The sequence below is a fragment of the Podarcis filfolensis genome (genome assembly GCF_964270895.1).
Source record: "Podarcis filfolensis genome assembly, chromosome: 2".
Taxonomy (NCBI): Eukaryota; Metazoa; Chordata; class Lepidosauria; order Squamata; family Lacertidae; genus Podarcis; species Podarcis filfolensis.
In genome coordinates, this window is record NC_139605.1 from 29,893,549 (window position 1) to 29,914,592 (window position 21,044).

At 44.0% G+C, this 21,044-nt stretch overlaps 1 protein-coding gene across 3 annotated transcripts in view; it reads right to left on the reverse strand.

Annotated features, from left to right (window-relative positions):
- SHQ1 (SHQ1, H/ACA ribonucleoprotein assembly factor) overlaps window positions 1-21,044 on the reverse strand; it is a 68,799-nt gene that overhangs the window by 35,442 nt on the left and 12,313 nt on the right. For all 3 annotated transcript variants that reach the window (XM_083601318.1, XM_083601320.1, XM_083601319.1), the window contains exons 8-10: window positions 13,078-13,232; window positions 11,996-12,049; window positions 4,135-4,258 (exon numbers count right to left, since the gene is read on the reverse strand). In XM_083601318.1, coding sequence (XP_083457444.1) covers window positions 4,135-4,258; window positions 11,996-12,049; window positions 13,078-13,232 — 333 coding nt within the window. The remainder of the gene's footprint in view (window positions 1-4,134; window positions 4,259-11,995; window positions 12,050-13,077; window positions 13,233-21,044) is intronic.

Below are 21,044 nucleotides of genomic sequence, written 5' to 3' on the forward strand. Positions count from 1 at the left end.
GTACCTCAGGTTACATACGCTTCAGGTTACAGACTCCGCTAACCCAGAAATAGTACCTCGGGTTAAGAACTTTGCTTCAGGATGAGAACAGAAATCGTGCTCCGGCGGCGCGGCGGCAGCAGGAGGCCCCATTAGCTAAAGTGGTGCTTCAGGTTAAGAACGGACCTCCAGAATGAATTAAGTACTTAACCCGAGGTACCACTGTATTCTAAAAAGATATTGGGGCAAAACCACCATCTTGGTATCAACACATTTAAAGAAGTAAGATACCAAACGCTTGAGGTGAATCGCCAGGCTGATAGCTATACAAAGTCATGCAACAAGTGAGGTATGTTTTCAGGTTGGATACGTTCCATCTCTGGGTCAGGAGTTTGAACCAAATGTTCAGCCAAGATCAAATGCTGCTGGTATGTCCCTTTTAGTAAACTGTTGGAACTCAAAACACATTTTAATATTCTGTTGCCTGAACAATAGAATCAAATACACCTAAGATTTCATTTCCTGTTACGAAAGCTCATGAACCAGACCTGGCATCCTAAGCCAATCAGTATTTCAAGGCAGCAAGCTCCTTTAAAATAAATGGGATTTGCTTCGTAGAAGATGGATTTGGGTCTAGTGCATAGATATACAAAGAACCTAGGGAGAATGGGAAAGTGAGCCAGAGCACATACTTCACCTACTTTTATCAAAAGAAGTAGTAGTAGTAGTAGTAGTAGTAGTAGTAGTAGTAGTAATTTATTTATACCCTGCCCATCTGGCTGGGTTTCCCCAGCCACTCTGTGCGGCATCCAACAAAATATTAAAAATACATTAAAACATCAGTCATTAAAAACTTCCCTAAACAGGGCTGCCTTCAGATGTCTTCTAAAAGTCAGGTACAGTAGTTGTTTATTTCCTTGACATCTGGTGGGAGGGTGTTCCACAGGGTGGGCGCCACCACTGAGAAGGCCCTCTGCTTGGTTTCCTGTAACCTCCCTTCTCACAGGGAGGGAACCGCCAGAAGGCCCTCAGAGCTGGACCTCAGTGTCTGGGCTGAACGATGGGGGTGGAGACGCTCCTTCAGGTATACTGGGCTGAGGCCGTTTAGGGCTTTAAAGGACAGCACCAACACTTTGAACTGTGCTCAGAAATGTACTGGGAGCCAATGTAGGCCTTTCAGGACCGGTGTTATGTGGTCTCGGCGGCTGCTCCCAGTCACCAGTCTAGCTGCCACTGCTAGCTATCTAGATCAAACACAATCCTTACACGTGGAAACAAACTAAATACGTTCTTCCTACCGTAGCTGAAAGCATGTTTCAGCTATACAGGTTGCAGAAGAACATCTGCAAAATTCACAAAATGCATCTGAGCTACTTAATTAATCTATTTTTACACCATCTCTCTCTTCTAGTTTACTAATTATGTCAAAAGCCATTTTAATATTTCATGTCCTACTAACTCGCTAATCAAATGCTTATCAAATTCAACCGAGCTTGTACATGCTGCCTTTTAAAATTAGATCTAACACGACATGAGAGGAAGTAAAAGTGTTAACATGTCAATGTCCTGCTGATCAAAGGACACCGAGCCGTAATGCACTAACATATTTTGTTCCCAAGACAAAAGTCTGCACACACACAAAAAAAGGCAACCACATGCTCAGGGACCTGGTTTCTTTTGTAGTGTTTCCCTAGCAACAGTGAAACTTTTAAAATTCCAAGTTTAAATAGTAATTTAGAGCTCTGGCACAAGAGCTGCTGTGAAAGGCATACTGCCTCCCATATAGCCACTGCTTTTGCTACTCATGTTTGCTACTTGGCCTGAAGATTACAGGGTCATCCACTCTCAATACTGTGCCAGAATGCTTCTCATAGGTTAGTCAATTCAAACGCCCATCCTAAGCCGAAGCACAGATAGACAACAGACACCACTTGAGCCTTTTCATCAGAGAATACTGAAGTGCAGTTTCTATAACATGACTAATGCAAAATATTTATCCCATCTTGCTTGCACTTCTCACCCCAGACCACCACTACAGTTCTAACCTTCAGTAGCAAGAGAGGCCTTCTTGTACTCTTAAGAATGCTAGGGTCCCATTCAAAAAAGAAGTTCTAACCCACATAGCTGCAGAATGGTGGTCCCATGTTTCTGGAACACCCTCCCTAGGAAGGTATGCGTGGCCCCTACAATGCTGTCTTTAAAACAAGCTTTGAAGACCTCCTTATTGCAAGCTTTTAAAATCAGTATTTGGGACTGTGATGAATTGTTTTCTGTCTGTGTTAAAACTAAAAGGTTCTTTTTTGTAATCTTTTTTAGGATCTCAACTTCTTTTAAAAAGCAGGTTTCATTTAAGTATTTTTGTCCACTATAGGGCATATTGCAAATGTCAGTGGTTTATTCCTCTAATTGTAGATAAATGTGGGCAGGATTACACCCATTACTTATAGATACGACAGGCTTTCAGTGCACGAGTATTGACATTTTAATGCCAATTATTACTCACTTCCACTCATAATACTACATTTGTAGTAATTATCTTTACACACCATTATTAGGACTATTCTTCCAACTTATTTAGTCAAATAACGTGTCATTAAGTTCTCCCAAAGCATCTGGAAAATCATTATCGATCATGCTACACACTCTTCCTTTCTCCAATGAAATAGTACAAGTGGACGTGGTTAAGAACTCATTTTTGTCAACTATACACTCAAGCCCAAGTTATTTAAATTCCAACCACAACTCCAACAATCATTCAACTGAGCCAGTCACATTTCATCTTAACAATGGTTTCCTGGGTAACTTTACACAATCAAAGGAAAGCATTTGCCAGTATGGAAAGAATTAAATCAGTTCCTTTTTGACTTTTTACAATGCTTAAAAAAACACAAAAAACCCCACAACCCACAGTTGAACATTATGAAGAGTAGAGAGACTGAGAGACTCAAAGGGGTACAGTGATATTTTGGTTCTACCTAGTTCATTCAACAGAAGACTTTGCTCATTGTTACAGGTGGGTTTCAACAACACATTGGGTGTCACTCAACTAAGCATTACTCAGAAGAGACCTACTGAAATTCAATAGGTCTACTCTGAGTAAAACTTAATGGATTATCACCCACTGTCAGAATTTGCTACGAGCCAAATGGTCCGAGACATTTCCATTCAATGTATATTCAGGATTATCTGTAGACAAAGGATCTCATGAAGCTCAACACAGGGACAAATCCTACTGCACCGTAGACAACAGTTGGTTGGTTGCCTTGCTTTTGTTCTTGTTTTTTGAACAAGCAAGTCATGTACCATGACATGTACTATGGTGATTTGTTATAACTGTTGCATTTTTATTATAATTGTTGTAAAGTGCTTTGATTTTTTAAATGAAATTGCAGCTTAGAAATATTTTCATAAATAACTTCTGAAAATAAAACAGTAACAGCTAACTTAAAATAAAACAGTAACAGCTAAATTAAACCTGACTTTTAAAATCAATTAAAGGTAAAGGATCCCTGATAGTTAAGTCCAGTCGCGAACGACTCTGGGGTTGTGATGCTCATCTCGCTTTACTGGCCGAGGGAGCTGACGTTTATCTGCAGACAGCTTTTCCAGGTCATGTGGGCCAGCATGACTAAGCCGCTTCTGGCGAAATCAAAGCAGTGCACGGAAACACCATTTACCTTCCCTCCGGAGCGGTACCTATTTATCTACTTGCACTTTGACGTGCTTTCGAACCACTAGGTTGGCAGGAGCAGGGACCGAGCAACGGGAGCTCACCCCATCGCGGGGATTCAAACCTCCAACCTTCTGATCGGCAAGACCTAGGCTCAGTGGTTTAGACCACAGCGCCACCCACGTCCCCATAAAAAAATTGATTAGACTATGACAATTCAGTATAAAATAGATTTGCGCTGCAATCGTACTCGTGTCAACTCAAAAATAAAACTTAGTCCTAGGCCAATGTTGCAGCCTTAAGAATGTTTATACACAGAAATAAAATGATACATTAAATTCCTAAAAAGATGCCCCATGAATAAACCCAGACTCCTTGTAAAGTTATCTAAAACTATGCCTTTGTGAACAAATGTGTTCACCACACACAAATACCCAACTAATTTGCCATAGCCAAACTGTAAAGATAAAACTTAAATATCTTACCAAGTTGTAATATCGTAATGGTGTCATTTAAGGCCCGAGTCACTAAACTGAAGTGTCGGTAGAGTGGATAACACATAACTCTTCTCCCAAAGGACATCAGAACTTCCGAAATGCTAGTAAAACTCTGCATGGAACAAACATTTTTAAAGGCCACAATTACTAGGGGAGAAAACATGTTTGCAGTGGTACCTCGGGTTACAGACGCTTCAGGTTACATACTCTCCAAACCCATAAATAGTACCTCGGGTTAAGAACTTTGCTTCAGGATGGGAACAGAAATCGTGCGGCGGCGGCGTAGCAGGCCCCATTAGCTAAAGTATTACCTCAGGTTAAGAACAGTTTCAGGTTAAGAATTGAAGGGTTAATCTCAATACTATCTGCACCTAAGCTAACTTCTGCAGTTGTGGTTAAGCAGCTAACAAAACCGCAATTGCTTTAGCTCTGCAAGCTGAGAGGCCAACTTCCTCTTTCTGCCGGCTAGCAGGCCAGGCTCTCTGCACATGCTCTCTGATGCAGTAATGCAAGAGAAGAACACACGAACAAGGGAAGGAGGGGCGTTTAGATAGCCATATGCCATATAAGGAAATAAGCTTAACCTTGCCAGCTGATTGGAGAATTTGAAGAGGTGGGAAGAGATGGGCAGACTCTCAGGTATAAAAATGCTTGTTTACTTGTATCGTTGTAGCCAGTCTTTGGAGAGGACTCCACTGGCTGCCTCTGCGCAGATCTCAATAAATCTCTTTTCTCTGACCAAGAAGTCTCTGGAATTGTTTTTCCCCTCTGGCCACGGGGTTGGCGGACCGCTGGACCTCCGGGTACTGCTAATCTAAGGCTTCATTTGGGGGCTCGTCCGGGATGGGTCCCCACCCCACGAAAGGTGGACCGAGGGGCCAGACTCGACCGGGTGAACAGCCCCGGACCGGCGTTCGCGGCTCCAAGTGCGCACCCCTGCCTGTTCGTGGGGGGAGCCGGCCACACCGCTCCGGAGTGGAGACACCCCTGGTCGAGGGAGAAAAGAGGACGGCCGAAGGAGAGGTCCGCAGCGGAGTGCAGGTAAGCCCTAAGGGAAAGGGTCTGGCTGTGAGCAGTAGGGTGCTGCCAGAAAAGGAACAAAGGAACTGGCCGTGGCAATAAGGTGCCGCCCCGCCAGACGGGAAAAGGGAAAAGGGGAAACAGAGGTGGCAGTGGAGTGCCGCCAGTGAGGTTGGGGAAAGGGGAAACAGAGGGAAAATTATTTTGGTGTGTTTTGTGTGTTGCATGTTGGAATTATATTGGGGTGTGTTTTGTGTGTTGTGTGCCAGATACTCCAGTGGTTGAATTGTCAAGTGTGGGCCGGGGCTTAGCGTCCCCTTGGCCGAGCGATTGCAGGGCTGTGCATTTCTTAGCAACGCGAGTTCGCTAAGTCACAGCCTGTAGTGGTTGGTGTGTGAAAGGATCTTAAGCCCGGTTAGGAGCGGAGTATCTAAAAAAAAAAAAAAAGGGGGGGTCTGGGGCAAGCTAACGTAGTCCTCTGAAATGCTTTTTAACCAACTGGAAAGCAGCTACGAAGCATGATGATTGGGTTCAAATTGAGAAGAGGAAGAGGATGATGAGGAGTTTATGAAGGGACTAATTGAGTTAGCAAAGAAAGGAAAAAATGTGGACACAGTATCAGACATTGAGATTGCAACAGTATGTACAACCCTATGCGAAAGAAGTGGATGTTAGTTCCCATTTGTTGGCACAGAAGGAATGGATAGAAGCAGAAACCAGGGCGTCCCTCCATAAGTCCCATAAGGCACAGAAAAAGGGTGGGACTGCAATGATGCCTCTACGCAGAGTGTATGACCCACCAGCCCCCCAGGACAGGGTGGGGAAGCACCACCTTGCACTTATACAGTCCAACATGTGCCTTTTTCAAGTGCTGATGTGTGTGTGCAGTTGGAGAAATTAGAACCCTACCTTTGAGGAGAACCCAGATGATATTGCCAACGCCCCATTATAAAGGCTGCCTTTGTAGCTCAGGCAGCGTCCGATATTCACCAAAAGAAAAAAAAATCCAGAAGCATGAGAGGTGCATCGGCCATGGGCTGGAATAGATGTTGAAAATAGCTCAAACCACTTGCAATCAGAGAGATGAGGAAGCCCAGAGAAAAAAGCAGAAGTATAAAACAAAGAAGCTGATGGCATTACAGGCAGCCACCCCCACCCCTCAGGAAAGAGGAAGTGCCCGGGGAGGAGGGCAAAGCCATCTCGGACGGAATCAGTGCGCCATCTGCCGACAGGAAGGGCACTGGAAGAGAGAATGCCCTATTCTATTATTAGGAAGAGATTTGTTGGTAAAGTTGCAAACCCAAATTACTTTTAAGCCATCGGGAGAAGCCACATTGTCCACTATGTCACTTGGGGAACTGGTTGTGGAGGCACCCCTGAGGGAGTACTGGCGCCTCATGATGGTAAAAGAAGAGGAGGGACCCATCCCCGCCAGTATTCTGGAACAAGTGAACCCCGCGGTAGGGGCTGAAGGCAACCCCCTAGGAATGGCAAAGAATATCCCACCAATAATCGTGAAGCCCAAGCCGTTTGTCAATCCTGATGCAGTAAATAAGTATCCCATCCCACGAAGGGCGACTGAAGGGGTGTAGGTGCATCTAGAGCGACTGCTCCAACATAGGATTTTGAGGCAATGCCAATCATAGTGGAACACCCTTTTGTTACCAGTGAAGAAAGGAAGCAGGCTATTATCCTGATACCAGAGCCAAAGAACTGCAGAGAACTCTGTGGCTTTCTGGGGTCTGCAGGATTTTGTAGGATATGGATATTTAATTACAGCATCATTGCCAAGCCTCTACATGAGTCAACCAGAGGAACTGAGAGAGACCCCTTTGTTTGGGGCACAGAACAACAGCAAGCCTTCATGGATTTGAAGAGGGCACTACAGCAAGCCCCAGCGCTTGGCATCCCAAACCCTGAGAAACCCTTTACTCTATTCGTGGATGAGGACCAAGGGACGGCGAAAGGGGTTTTGTGCCAAAAATTGGGAAGCTGGCAACAGTCAGTGGCATACCTATCTGAGCGCCTGACGCCTACAGAACAAGGCTTACCGCCATGCATGAGAGCAGTTGTGGCAGCAGCCACCCTACTGAACAAAGCAGACAAATTTATTTTTGGCCAAGACACTGTTTGTGTGACCCCGCATGCAGTCCCAGCTCTGCTTGACATGAAGGGTACCTATTTCCTCTCCCAAGCAAAGATGATGAAGAATATTTCAGCAGGCCTGACCTCAAAGATGAAGCAAACCCCCACTGGCCTTCATGGTTTGTGGATGGAAGCAGCTTTGTTGAGGCTGGACAACGAAAAGCAGGCTATGCAGTGGTAGCCTTGGAAGACCAAGTGATCGAAGTGCAGCCACTCCCGCCTGGAACGTCGGCCCGGCTGGCATAAATAACAGCGCTCACCAGAGCCCTGACCCTAGCAAAGGGACAGAAGATAAACATTTATACTCTAAGTATGCCTTTCTGACTTTACATGCCCATGGAGCCTTATGGAAGGAAAGAGGTTTGCTCACCTCCAGAGGAAACCAGGTGGCCCACCCACAAGCCTTATTGAACCTTCTGGATGCCGTATGAGAACCTGAGGCAGTAGCAGTGGCACACTGTTATGGACACACAAGACTGGACCAGGAGAAGTGGTCAGAGGAAATCGACTAGCAGACAGAGTGGCCAAGGAAGCAGCCCGGGAACCAGCCCCCAGCGTCAGTTATTGGAGCACTGGTCCCTAGAAGGATCTTGAACACCGCTGATAAGCCAATATACACTAAAAAGGAAAGGGACACTGCAGATGCTCAGGAGCTGACCATGTCCAAAGAAGGATGGTACCTTACTCATGATGACAGAATATGGATCCCAGAGTCCCTTTCTCGGCAGATTACTCAGAGATACCATGAGTCCACCCACATGGGACCAGATGCCGCAACCAGACAGCTGAAGCAGTGCTTCTACATAGCCCACCTTTATCAACTGGCAGCCCAGATTTCCAGGAAGTGCCCGCTATGTCAAAAGAATAATCCCAGAACCGGACCCTTGGCTCCCCCGGGGATTCAGCATAGTGGAACTGCACCCATGGAAGACCTTGTTGTGGATTTCACTGAATTGCCCCACTGTGGACTATACCGCTACCTGCTTGTGGTGGTCTGCACGTATACAGGATGGGTTGAAGCTTGGCCTACCAGAACTGAGGGGGCGTCCGAGGTAACCAGCTGCCTGTTATAGAAGATCATTCCCCGCTATGGACTACCTAGGTCAATAGGATCTGACAATGGACCAGCCTTTGTCCACCAGTTTTGCAATAACCCCCCATGCTAGTCAAAATGTGCAGTTTGATAATTATGTGCAGTAATTCTCCCGAGATTTTCTCTCTTTCTAATAGGTGGACCCACGAACGCACCCCGTGTGCTCTGACTGAACCCCTGCACCAGTTCGAGCCGGGTGACGAGGTGTGGATCAAAGACTGGGCCCAGACACCTCTACAACCGTGTTGGAAGGGTCCCCACACTGTCCTGCTGTCCACACCCACCACTGTTAAAGTCACCGGCATCACCCCTTGGGTCCACCACACTTAAGTGAAGAAGGCTATTTTAGATTGGACAGTTACACCAAATCCTGATGATCCTCTGAAGCTAACCATCTCCAGAAGAGCGCCAGACGACTGGACAAGTGGATGGGAGGGACGCCCGCGGGCAGCGTCCCCAACGTAGAGACTTTTTTTTTTTCCAGCAAATTCTGAGGCACCGCCAGGACTTTTGATATTGGGGCCAGAACTCTTTGATATGGTCACTCCGTGTGTCAGGCCTCTGCAAGGGTGGATATATATTCCTGTGGGTATATGTTAATATATGTAGAGGGAGAAGCCCCTTTCGGATACAGTATGTTGGGAGGAAACCATGAGAGTATTAAGCATCCACAAGGACAGGTGGGAAAATTGGTTAAGATAATAGGCTCCTCCTCAGAGAGGTGGGACACAATCTCCCAAAAAGCAAGGCAGCTGATAGAGCACGAGTATCAGTGGGCCCTTCAGCAATAAAATAGATATGTCCCAGATAATATTTCAGCCACCATTGACCACATGGAAACAATGATAGCTGGAAACCCGTTGAAAACTACAGGAGGTGATCTATGGGGTTGGTTATATTCTTGGCTGCCTCATGGCAGTTGGCTCAGGCATATTGTGGTATTATTAGCAGGGCCGCTGTTAATCCTTCTGCTTCTTTGCCTCTGTATACCCTGCTTCGTGCAATGCTTACAAGGTGTAATGCAAAAAAAAAAAAAAAAAAAAAATATATATCATGGCCCTTATTGTTCTCCCCCAGGATTATAAACCCAAGAGACCAGGACGAACCTAGGAGATAGGTTGTCCAAAAGAAGAGGAGGGAATTGAAGGGTTAATCTCAATACTATCTGCACCTAAGCTAACTTCTGCAGTTGTGGTTAAGCAGCTAACAAAACCGCAATTGCTTTAGCTCTGCAAGCTGAGAGGCCAACTTCCTCTTTCTGCCGGCTAGCAGGCCAGGCTCTCTGCACATGCTCTCTGATGCAGTAATGCAAGAGAAGAACACACGAACAAGGGAAGGAGGGGCGTTTAGATAGCCATATGCCATATAAGGAAATAAGCTTAACCTTGCCAGCTGATTGGAGAATTTGAAGAGGTGGGAAGAGATGGGCAGACTCTCAGGTATAAAAATGCTTGTTTACTTGTATCGTTGTAGCCAGTCTTTGGAGAGGACTCCACTGGCTGCCTCTGCGCAGATCTCAATAAATCTCTTTTCTCTGACCAAGAAGTCTCTGGAATTGTTTTTCCCCTCTGGCCACGGGGTTGGCGGACCGCTGGACCTCCGGGTACTGCTAATCTAAGGCTTCAGAATGATTTAAGTTCTTAACCCGAGGTACCACTGTACTTCAACAGTAGTTGTAAGACAAAAGGAAACAGCAGGTTGTTACTTTCCTATGAAATTACAGGCAGTATTGTCTTGCCAATGAAATTCCCATTCAGTTTCACATTGGAAAGCCCCTAAGCCTCATCTACAGGCCCCATACCATCATCCCCACAGTTCAGCAGGCCACAGGGCATATACCCTGATTAACCGAAATAAGCACGGCTATTAAGTTAACATTCTAAAAACGTCAAGGAGGAATATATTTGCCAATGTCCTGTAAAACGCAGCAAATCATCTGCCCCTTCTGTTCTGGCCACGATGGCAGAGCAATTATCGGAAGCTCTTATTGAGCAGAGTCTTACTTTCGCTTTACTTGACTGATGCTCTCAGCACAAGGACCTCTATTGATTTTATGTTAACTAATACGCCTGAAATCTAAAATATCAGGCTTCTTGTCATCTAACCGGGGAATTAATATATCCCCGCAGCCTAAAAGGAAAAGAAATACCTTCCATCCATTAAGTTTTACAATTGGGATTTATTCATAAATGGGCCCACTCCTATGAGAGACTCTGATTAATTCACATTTGCACGATACTCATAGGGTGAACTTATACAGGTATTGTCTTCCTTACTCCCATGCTACAGTTACGTTGTTCGAAGAGAACACAGCTATCCCTTAATACCCTTTTCAAATTAAAAAAGAATAACACATTAGAGAATGGAGCAGCTTCAACAAGCAATAGACCTTAAGAGTCCTTTTGAAAGAGCAAATATGTTTGCCATTCTCCACTAAGAGTAAAATTAAAATCTGGGCAAACTGCCTAAGAAGAGAAATCTTCTTAACTGTTTTGTAGCTAGCTATCTCAAGTTGAGGCTAATCCTTCCAGGACAGGCCATCTCCCAAACTCTTGAATCCAAGAACTTGGAAGAAGGAACAGGATTCCGCTTCAATTTATTGGCCCACATCCAGCCCAAGCAGTCTAGCCCCTGAATTGCCTTCCATAATTCGGATGGCATGAATAGATGGAGCTGGGTCTCATTTGCATACTGAGGACACCCCACTCCAAATCTCCTGATGACAGCTCCCAGCAGTTTCAGTGAAGATGGTAAATAGTACAGATGACAAGGTGGAAGTTTGTGAGATGACTACTTTCTTGAAACGGCCTTGAAGGTAGGAGTAGAACCAATGTAATACAGTGGCCCGAAAGGAGATTCCGACTAAACATCCGGAAAACTTTATGACAGTAAGAGCTATTCGACGGTGGAATGGTCACCTATGGGAGGCTGTGGACTCTCCTTCCTCGGAGGTTTTTAAGCAGAGATTGGATGGCCATCTGTCATGGACGCTTTAGCTGAGATTCCTGCATTGCAGGGGGTAGGAACAAACAGCCCTTGGGGTCCCTCCCAACTCTACAATTCTCTGATTCTATCACTTCCAGAGCCACTCCAGAAGGGTACCACAGTCAACGGTATCAAAAGCTGCTGAGAGATCAAGGACAATGAGCAGGCTCACACACCCTCTTTCTCTCCCAGCAAATGCCATCAATCAGGGCAACCAAGGCAGTTTCAGTGTCATGACCAGGTCTAAAACCAGAATCGCCCTCTCAAGTCCTTTGTCCCCAAAGGGGATATTCACTCCTGTGCAATAGATGTTATAACTGGGCATCTAACACTTTTGGTCTAGGGAGGTCCTCTTAAGAAGGGAAATCCCTGTTTTCAATCTAGTTGTATTCCCAAAGATTTAAAAGATAGTATAACAATACAAATGAAGATACAAGTAGAGATGGCATTGGGAGAACCAATAAAATAGTACTAATAAAAAGCCCACCTAAGAAGAAATATCCACTTCAGAAATGATAGGGTGAAAGGTAGCAGTAAACCTTTTCCAGAAATGCCTCTGTTTAACATGTATTGCCCTATCAATAAACTTGTTATAATTGATCTTACCTCCAGCCAGCACAGAGTTGAACTCAGCTTTCGTATGTTCCATGGAGACTCAACCTGCGAAGGAGGGGTTCAGGAAACCAAATTAGAACACAACACTGTGTTTGTAAAAAGACACCATTTGCACAGGAACTAAGAAACTGAAAACTGCAATTAAAGCACATTTAGATGATCTCCATATATTTGCAGATACTATCCAACTTCAATTCCTCTCCCCTTCACCCTCTGTATATTTTGGTGTTAGACTTTAGAGAACCATGATTGGGGCGGGGGGAGATAATTAAGAGTTAGAGCACCTAGGTCAGTACTATCTCCCTGAACATGTGTGGCATGTCCATTTCTGGACCTTTCTTTTTTCTTACCCTCTATGCACTGTGAACATTTTCCATCAGCCAGTTCTCTGGCTTGAGTCTCTGTTCCAAGTCTTACCTGTCTACATACATCCATATTTTCTAGGTTCTGGTGCTTCTTCAATCCTCCTCCCACCCAAACCTGCACCTCTAGCTCTCTGTCTCCAAAGATTGCATTCCCAGGTAACCCACAACAGATCTCCCCAAACGGGCAGTGGAAATGCCCATGTTGTTCTTAAGCACAGAACCACTAGACTAGGATATGCTACAGAAGACTTGGTGCCTTGCCTCAAGAACAGTAATTCTCAACAAATAATCTTTGCTTCCAACAAAATAATGCTCCTGAGTCTAAAAAGCATCCAAGAAAACCTGTCCCCCACAAAAGAAAAAAAATAATTCAACATGTGGACAATGAAGATCCCTCAGCTGTTAGCTGTAAAATCATTTCCTCCTCCTTTCCTCTACTGCTAAATACAGCTCAGCAGAGTTGCTGTAGCAGCATCCAAGAGAGAGAGTGAGAGAAGAGAATACCTCACACTTTGGACTGTTAATTTCAAACAGCTGCCTGGCAAACCACCCTAGTGATATAGCATTTCGGTCCTGCGCTTTCAACGCCAGGAACAAAGTCCGCTTTAAAAGCCCTGCCTCCCAGATGACAGAGAAATTCCCTGTAGCTATTCTAGCGGATCCACTTCACTGAAGTTTCATACAGGGGAGTAGAGGGGAGGAACTCACATTCTTCTCTCCTTCAGTGGCACAGACTTCATAGCAATAAGCCAGAAGTATATCAACTAAGCTCAGATATACTTGATGACAGGTTCTTTTATCAAGCAGGAAAGTTCTGTTGGTGAATTTTCTTAGCTGCTCTTTCTCATCTTCCGTAAAGGAAACTAAAAAAAAAACAAAAAACCACACACACACACACAGAGGTTATTTTAACACACCATATCCATAGCCGCACTAAAAACCACATACTTTGAATTAACAAGGGTAGTATTGATGAGAACGTCTTCCCAAGCCCCAGAATTACTCCTGTGTTAAGTTCAGAATTAACCATTTGGCTTCTGCAGCACCTGCTTGCCTGCATCCATTCAGAATTAACAGAAGTTTCCTTCTCAGCTTGCACCACATGCAGTCAAAAAAGCTGCAACTATTCCATTCTCTTGTATACAGGGACATATGTCAATCTGATTTCTGTTCAGTATATTATTATTATTATTATTTCTTACACCACGCCCACCTGACTGGGTTGCACCAGTCACTCTGGGTGGCTTCCAACAAAAATACAAAGCAAAACATAAAATAAGAATAAAACATTAAAAGCTTCCAGAAACAGGGCTGCCTTCAGATGTCTACTAAATTTATACAGTTGTTTAACTCTTTGACATCTGATGGAAAAGGCCCTCTGTTTGGTTCCCTGCAATTTCACTTCTCGCAGTGAGAGAACCACCAGAAGGCCCCCCGAGCTGGACCTCAGTGTCCGAGCTGAACGATGGGGGTGGAGACGCTTCTTCAGGTATTCAAAGTGTGTAATTTTTTATTTTTATTTTTAATAAACCCACTCTTCAGACAAAAGGGCTCTCTGAGCAGAGGGTCTTCTTGGTAGTGGCACCCTCCCTCCCATCAGATGTCAAGGAAATAAACAACTATCTGACTTTTAAAAGACATCTGAAGGCAACCCTATATTGGGAAATTTTTTATGTCTAATGTTTTGCAAATTTTAATGTGCTGTATGCTGCCCAGAGAGGCTGGGGAAACCCAGTCAGATGGGCGGGGTATAAATAAAATAAAATAAATCATCATCATCATTATTTTAAAAAGACAGTTCCTGCACTCAGGCTTACAATCTGAAAGGCACAATGCTTAGAGGAAAAGGGCATGGGGAGGGAGGAAGTTAAAAGCAAACTCAGGTACCTGTTTTTCAAGGTACAGAGTGGTGTCCAACTAACTTGTTCCACCACCGCAAGGATTTCCACTTGTGAAACACAACTCCCGTAAACCTCCCCCATCATGCAGCCTTCCCAAAAACAACAACACCACCAGTTACGTAGTTTCCCCAACCTTTTTGGAGCAGCTCTGGGGAGGGAACAGGGCACACCTGGGTAGACAGAGAAGAGGGGCAAAGTCCCGCCATGGAAAGGTAAATCTCTGTGCTGAGGGAACAAATTCGCTGGATACTGCCCACAAAACTCTTATAAAGAATTGGCTCAAATGGAGACAGCTGAGGGAAAGGAGGAACCGACGGTCACCAGAGCTGATGCGGTGTCCCTCCTTCCCATCTCTCCCTCTGCTATTGCTAGGCAAAATGGCTGCTCCTAGGTGACAGCTGAGAGAGAGAACACACAAGCGGCAGTTTTGCCTAAAAGCAGAGGATGTGGTAGCAAAGCTTCTGGCAGCAAGGAAGATGTAACACTTAGGTCAGGCAAGGAATGTGGCTCAATGATGGGAGAGCATGCCAAAGCTCCCTAGGTTCACTCCCCAGCACTTTTTAGCAGGCCTAGAAAAAGAACTCCCTTTCTGAAACCCTGGAAAACTGCTGCCAGTCAATGAGAAAAATAGTAAGCTAGATGGACCGTCGGTCTGTCCTATGTCATTTGCCTTAGATCAAATGAAGCAGAACCACATTATACAAAACATATCCGAGTCTGCTAGTGATCAACAAGTCAGGCTAGCAGTCGATTCCCTAATGCAAGACCTTTGATAGATGACTAATGCAAATGTTTTAGATTCTAAAGACATCCCTTCAAGACGTGTTCCACCCTCGCTTCAAAACTTATTGTAGTTGTCAATTATTTTGAAATCTAGACTGGATAAAGATTGCTCCCTTTAAACAGTCAATGCAAGTACTTTCAGGTATATCCCTTTGAATGTAAATGGCGTCAATAGTTGAGTGAAGGGGGAGGGGGGTAAAAACACAGACCAAGCTCTGATTCTTTTATTTTAACAGACGTATGAAACAGCATAGCAATTATCTGAAGAAGCTGAAAATTAGAAATGTATATGCAGGTTGTACTAAAACTAAAAATCGAAACGTGCAGCAATAACTGAACTGCAGACGCGATTTTAAGTTGATAGAGATAAGGAAAGATGTTAACAGAAGGTATATTGGACTACTGCAATGCTCTCTACATGGGGCTACCTTTGAAGGTGACCCGGAAACTGCAATTAATCCAGAACGCAGCAGCTAGACTGGTGACTGGGAGTGGCCGCCGGGACCACCTAACACCAGTCCTGAGAGATCTGCATTGGCTCCCAGTACGTTTCTAAGCACAATTCAAAGTGTTGGTGCTGACCTTTAAAGCCCTAAACGGCCTCGGTCCTGTATACCTGAAGGAGCGTCTCCACCCTCATCGTTCAGCCCGGACACTGAGATCCAGCGCTGAGGGTCTTCTGGCGGTTCCCTCATTGCGAGAAGTGAAGTTACAGGGAACCAGACAGAGGGCCTTCTCGGTAGTGGCGCCCACCCTGTGGAACACCCTCCCTTCAGATGTGAAGGAAATAAGCAGCTATCCTATCTTTAAAAGACATCTGAAGGCAGCCCTGTTCAGGGAAGTTTTTAATATTTAATGCTGTACTGTTTTTAACATTTGATTGGGAGCCGCCCAGAGTGGTTGGGGAAACTCAGTCAGATGGGCGGGGTATAAATATATTATTATTATTATTATTATTATTATTATTATTATTATTATTATTATTATTATTATTATCATCATCATCATTATTCTGATTAAAGGACATCTAGAGGAAGAAAAATTATTTTTGTATGTGTGAATGTCAGCACGTCTGCAATTTTTGGTGCTGCGGCATCCGAGTTTAGCACTTTGTGCATTCAAGTGAATGCCTCAATGAAGATCTAAAGGTAAAGGTAAAGGGACCCCTGACCATTAGGTCCAGTCGTGGAAGACCCTGGGGTTGCGGTGCTCATTTCGCTTTATTGGCGGTGGGAGCTGGTGTACAGCTTTCGGGTCATGTGGCCAGCATGACTAAGCCGCTTCTGGCGAACCAGAGCAGCGCATGGAAACGCCGTTTACCTTCCCGCCAGAGTGGTACCTATTTGTCTACTTGCACTTTGTGCTTTCGAACTGCTAGGTTGGCAGGAGCTGGGACCGAGCAACGGGAGCTCACCCCCTTGCGGGGGATTCAAACAGCCGACCTTCTGATCGGCAAACCCTAGGCTCTGTGGTTTAGTTACAGCTAAATTCTTTCAAGGACTAATAATACTAATAATAATTTTATTATTTATATCCCACCCATCTGGCTGGGTTGCCCCAGCCACTCTAGTAATACTGAGATATGTCCAAATGTATTATCAAACCATTCTCAAATGAAATGTAATAAATACCTTAACAGATTGGTGAACTGGGCCAAAACGAAAAATGAATTTCAGAAGGGACATTTGGCTTACCAATGGTACATGTGAAAAGGATCTCGGGATCTTAGTGGACCACAAGCTTAACATGAGTCCACACCAGAAAAAAGGGGGGGGGGAGCAAATGCTATTCTAGACTGAATCAACAGTAGTATCAAAATCAATGGAAGTAATAGTACCACTCTATTCTGCCTTGCTCAGACCACACCTGCCAGTTCTGGGCACCACAATTTAAGAAGGAAGTTGACAAGCGGGAACATGTGCAGAGGAAGGCAACCAAGATGACCAACAAGGGTCTGAAAACCAAGCCTTATGAGGAACAGTTGAGGGAACTGGGTATTGGGTATGTTTAGCCTGGATATGAGAAGACTGGGAGGAGATATGATAGCTATGTTCAGATAGTTAAAAGGCTATCACATGGTAGATGGTGAAGCTTGTTTTCTCCTGCACCAGAGGGTAGGACTCAAACCAATGAATTCAAGTTACAAGAAAGGAGATTCCAACAAAACATCAGGAAGAACTTTCCGACTGCAAGTGCTGTTCAACAGTGGAACGGACTCCCTTTGAAGATGGTGGACATCTGTCATGGATGCCTTGAGATTCCTGCATTGCAGGGGTTGAACTAGATGACCCTCAGGGTACCTTCCAACTCTACAATTCTATGATCCTATGATTCATTTATACCGCAGAAGAAAGAAATCAATCCAGAAGGGATAGAAAAATTGAGTTTCTCCTCCCTTAGGTTTGGCGATTATTTTGAAGAAACATAGTTCGTATGTTTCTTACAGATACATATTCCTCTCCATTCCTCCTGGCCTCGTTCCCAACCATGTATGTGCCAACCTAGGACTGCCATTCATGCATCTGATAAAATGAGATGAAAGCTGCTGCTGTAATAAATTTGTCTGTCTTTAAGACCCATTTTGCTGTCCTTTAGGACAAGTAATTATAATGACCCAAACTAATTGCCGTGAATGGCAATGACAAAACCTATACTTTCTTATACAGTGGTACCTCGGGTTAAGTACTTAATTCGTTCCAGAGGTCCGTACTTAACCTGAAACTGTTCTTAACCTGAAGCAACACTTTAGCTTATGAGGCCTCCTGCTGCCACCGCGCCGCCAAAGCACGATTTCTGTTCTCATCCTGAAGCCAAGTTCTTAACCTGAAGCACTATTTCTGGGTTAGCGGAGTCTGTAACCTGAAGCGTATGTAACCTGAAGCGTATGTAACCCGAGGTACCACTGGAGCAAGTGCCTCTGGTATGAAAGATGAGGTGCTCTATTTCCTCAAGATCAGGGATGAGGAATCAGTTCCCTCCAGGCGCTGCTGAACTTCAATTCCCATCAGACTCAACCACCATGGTCCAAAGGTTGGGGGTGATAGGAGTTGAAGTCCAAACAATATCTGGAGGGGCACAGTTTCCCCACTTCCACTTTAGGGCAACAAGAAGGCAAGCAATCATAATGGTGTAGAAACATGGCACTCAAGGAAGCAGAATCCATACCTAGACCTTTACTTCGTACCACATGGAGCACCACCTTAGCCTTACAGGATAGTCACACGTGCAACCTGGTCTGGTCCACATCAATCTGTGGCCATAACTTCTAGGACCTTTCCAAAATCCCTTTGCCTATCATTGTCACATGTCTGGGATGTAGAACAATAACCCTTTCATTAAATCCAAGGACCTAATAAATAAGAGTGAGACTTGTGAACATTTCATTTAGGCAGCAGCAGGGCAATCCCACACATATCTACTCTAAAGTAATTCCCACCAAGTTCCAAGGAAGCTTACTCCCAGGAAAGCAGGCATAGAATTGGAGCCATAGATGCAAAGGGAAAGACGAGGCCTTAAAAGAAAAAAAAAGCATCATTTTTCTTCTCCTATAAAAGGAAATCGGAGACTGATCGCTAGTAAGCATGATAGATTACTAGGAGACAAAATAAATTACCTCAGAGCATGTAAATGATATATTAAATGCATGTGGCTGCCTATGCTTATGAAGACTGCTTGTCGCCTGAAACAGAGCTTTAGAATTCTGCATTGTGAAACCAAATAAAAATGAACTGCTGTTAGGCAAGCCAAACGTGACTTTTAAAAGAAGTTAAATCCTTTCAGCTGACGTTTGGGGAGCAAGGCTTCAGTTTGGGGAGCAAAGCTAACCATCTCCTTCCCCCAACCCCATGAGAAAAGCCAAGTAATTAGTTAAGCTTATGTAAAGAATTTGTTTGACTTGCTTTGCATAATGGAAGGAAAGGAAATTTCGGCCTGTCAGTGAAAGGAATGAAGCGCCCTCTACTGGAGGGATACTTGGTCACAAAGCCAAAAATGATGGCGGCCTGCAGCACACTATTATTTCTGCTGACTTTTTTTGGAGGGAGGGGACTTTTCAGCAGCCTGGTGTAGGAAGGCTGGAGCAGAAAGAAGCAAAGGAAGAAGAGACAAGGAACCAAACAGATGCATTGCACGAAAGCTAAAGCAGCTAAGAGCTGCGATAGGCACACACCCTGTCTCAGAACTTGGAAATAAAGTATAGCAAATCAAGCAAACCAAAAAAATGCAAAAAAATAATAATCAAAAAAATCAAAGATAAACTATGTTTTGTTTTGAATATGACTTATAAGAAAGTCTGTAAGTGTTGTAATCTAATGCAAGTGGCCTCATGCTTTTGGCTGCAGGTTCCAAAGGGGGAAAATGTTGTTAATCTGATATAATCAGCCCTTGCATTTCTTTCTGAAAATATTAAAGCCTCTGTAGTTACAGTGACTGTTGTCAATAAAGAGAATTTACAAAAGCAATCAATATTTTTTAAAAAATATTTGCTTTATTTAATTTGCTTTATTTAAGCGCCACAGATAACCATTCAAAATGTCACCTATACAATTTATTTATTTATTTATTTGCAACCTATTTTCCTTCCAAGGAGCTTGAGGTGGTGGTATACATGGCCTCCTCCTCCCAATTTCATCCTCACAAGAACTCTGATAGGGATAGAATCATAGAATCATAGAGTTGGAAGAGACCACAAGGGCCATCGAGTCCAACCCCCTGCCAAGCAGGAAACACCATCAGAGCACTCCTGACATATGGTTGTCAAGCCTCTGCTTAAAGACCTCCAAAGAAGGAGACTCCACCACACTCCTTGGCAGCAAATTCCACTGTCGAACAGCTCTTGCTGTCAGGAAGTTCTTCCTAATGTTTAGGTGGAATCTTCTTTCTTGTATTACATGACACGGGTGCAACACCTCTTCTGAAGAGTAAATCTCACCACATAGCAATACAGTAAGAATTTCATCTATTATAAAATGAGTCAGGCTCGGATTCATTTTATTATGAAGCACTGCGATACAGCAGGGAAGACAGGTGTCATGCATTTTTAAAGCCCCCTTATTCTTAACAGCTCTTCTTCAGATTTCACCTGTATCAAGGTTACACACTATAAGAATTATGAGGGTCCTCACAAGCCCTGTTTCAACTTATTTAACTGCCAGAAGTTATCTCCCACAAACGCTCATCCATTTCTCTCTAGAGTCTCCATGGAAGAATGATCCACGACTTCCGTTGGTAAACACCCCCACTAACAAAACGTGTTGAGGGAATGTAACTGGGTTGTTTTTGTTCTTATTTTTATTATGTATTTTATGTGTTTATATTGTGATTTTATCTTGCGAACCATCCTGAGACCTGCAGGTATAGGGCGTATACAGCATAGCAGCAGCAGCAACAACTTTCTCACGTGTGCTTCTTATTCAGATTTTGCAACTCAAAATGCCTTTACAAACAAAAGCTAATAACCGTTTGCTTTTAAGATTTCTTTAAATAGTACAAGTTTAATTTTCCTCACCACAAGATATCTGGCAAGAACAGAAAGTACTTCTACTGTCAATGGTTCAACAATACAAGGGCAGATAAAGCAGTCCTTAATACTGTCATTCAGTACAGTTAACTGAAGGAAGATAGCAAAAAGACACATTCATCAGTATCACCCAGTTTGAAAACGGCTTTTAGTCAAAGCACAGCAGCAACAAAATGAAACCACAGTCGCTGTTTGACTCAACCGCTAAGACAAATGTCAAACAAAAATTTGAATTTGCAAATAGATTTCATTAACTTTATATGTTCATAAATGTGCAGTGGTCTTAACAGGCTGCTTGGGCACACTAGGAAAATACAGTGAAAATGGGTTCTTGCCCCTCTTAAGAGTGTTGTGCACTGACCGTTCTCCGCTTAAGATATTCTCACTTTGTTGCTAGGCAGACTGTGGGACTGGTCCAGTGTTGTGCAGAAACAACGCCAGTCACACCACACAGTATATGAGACCAGCTCCAA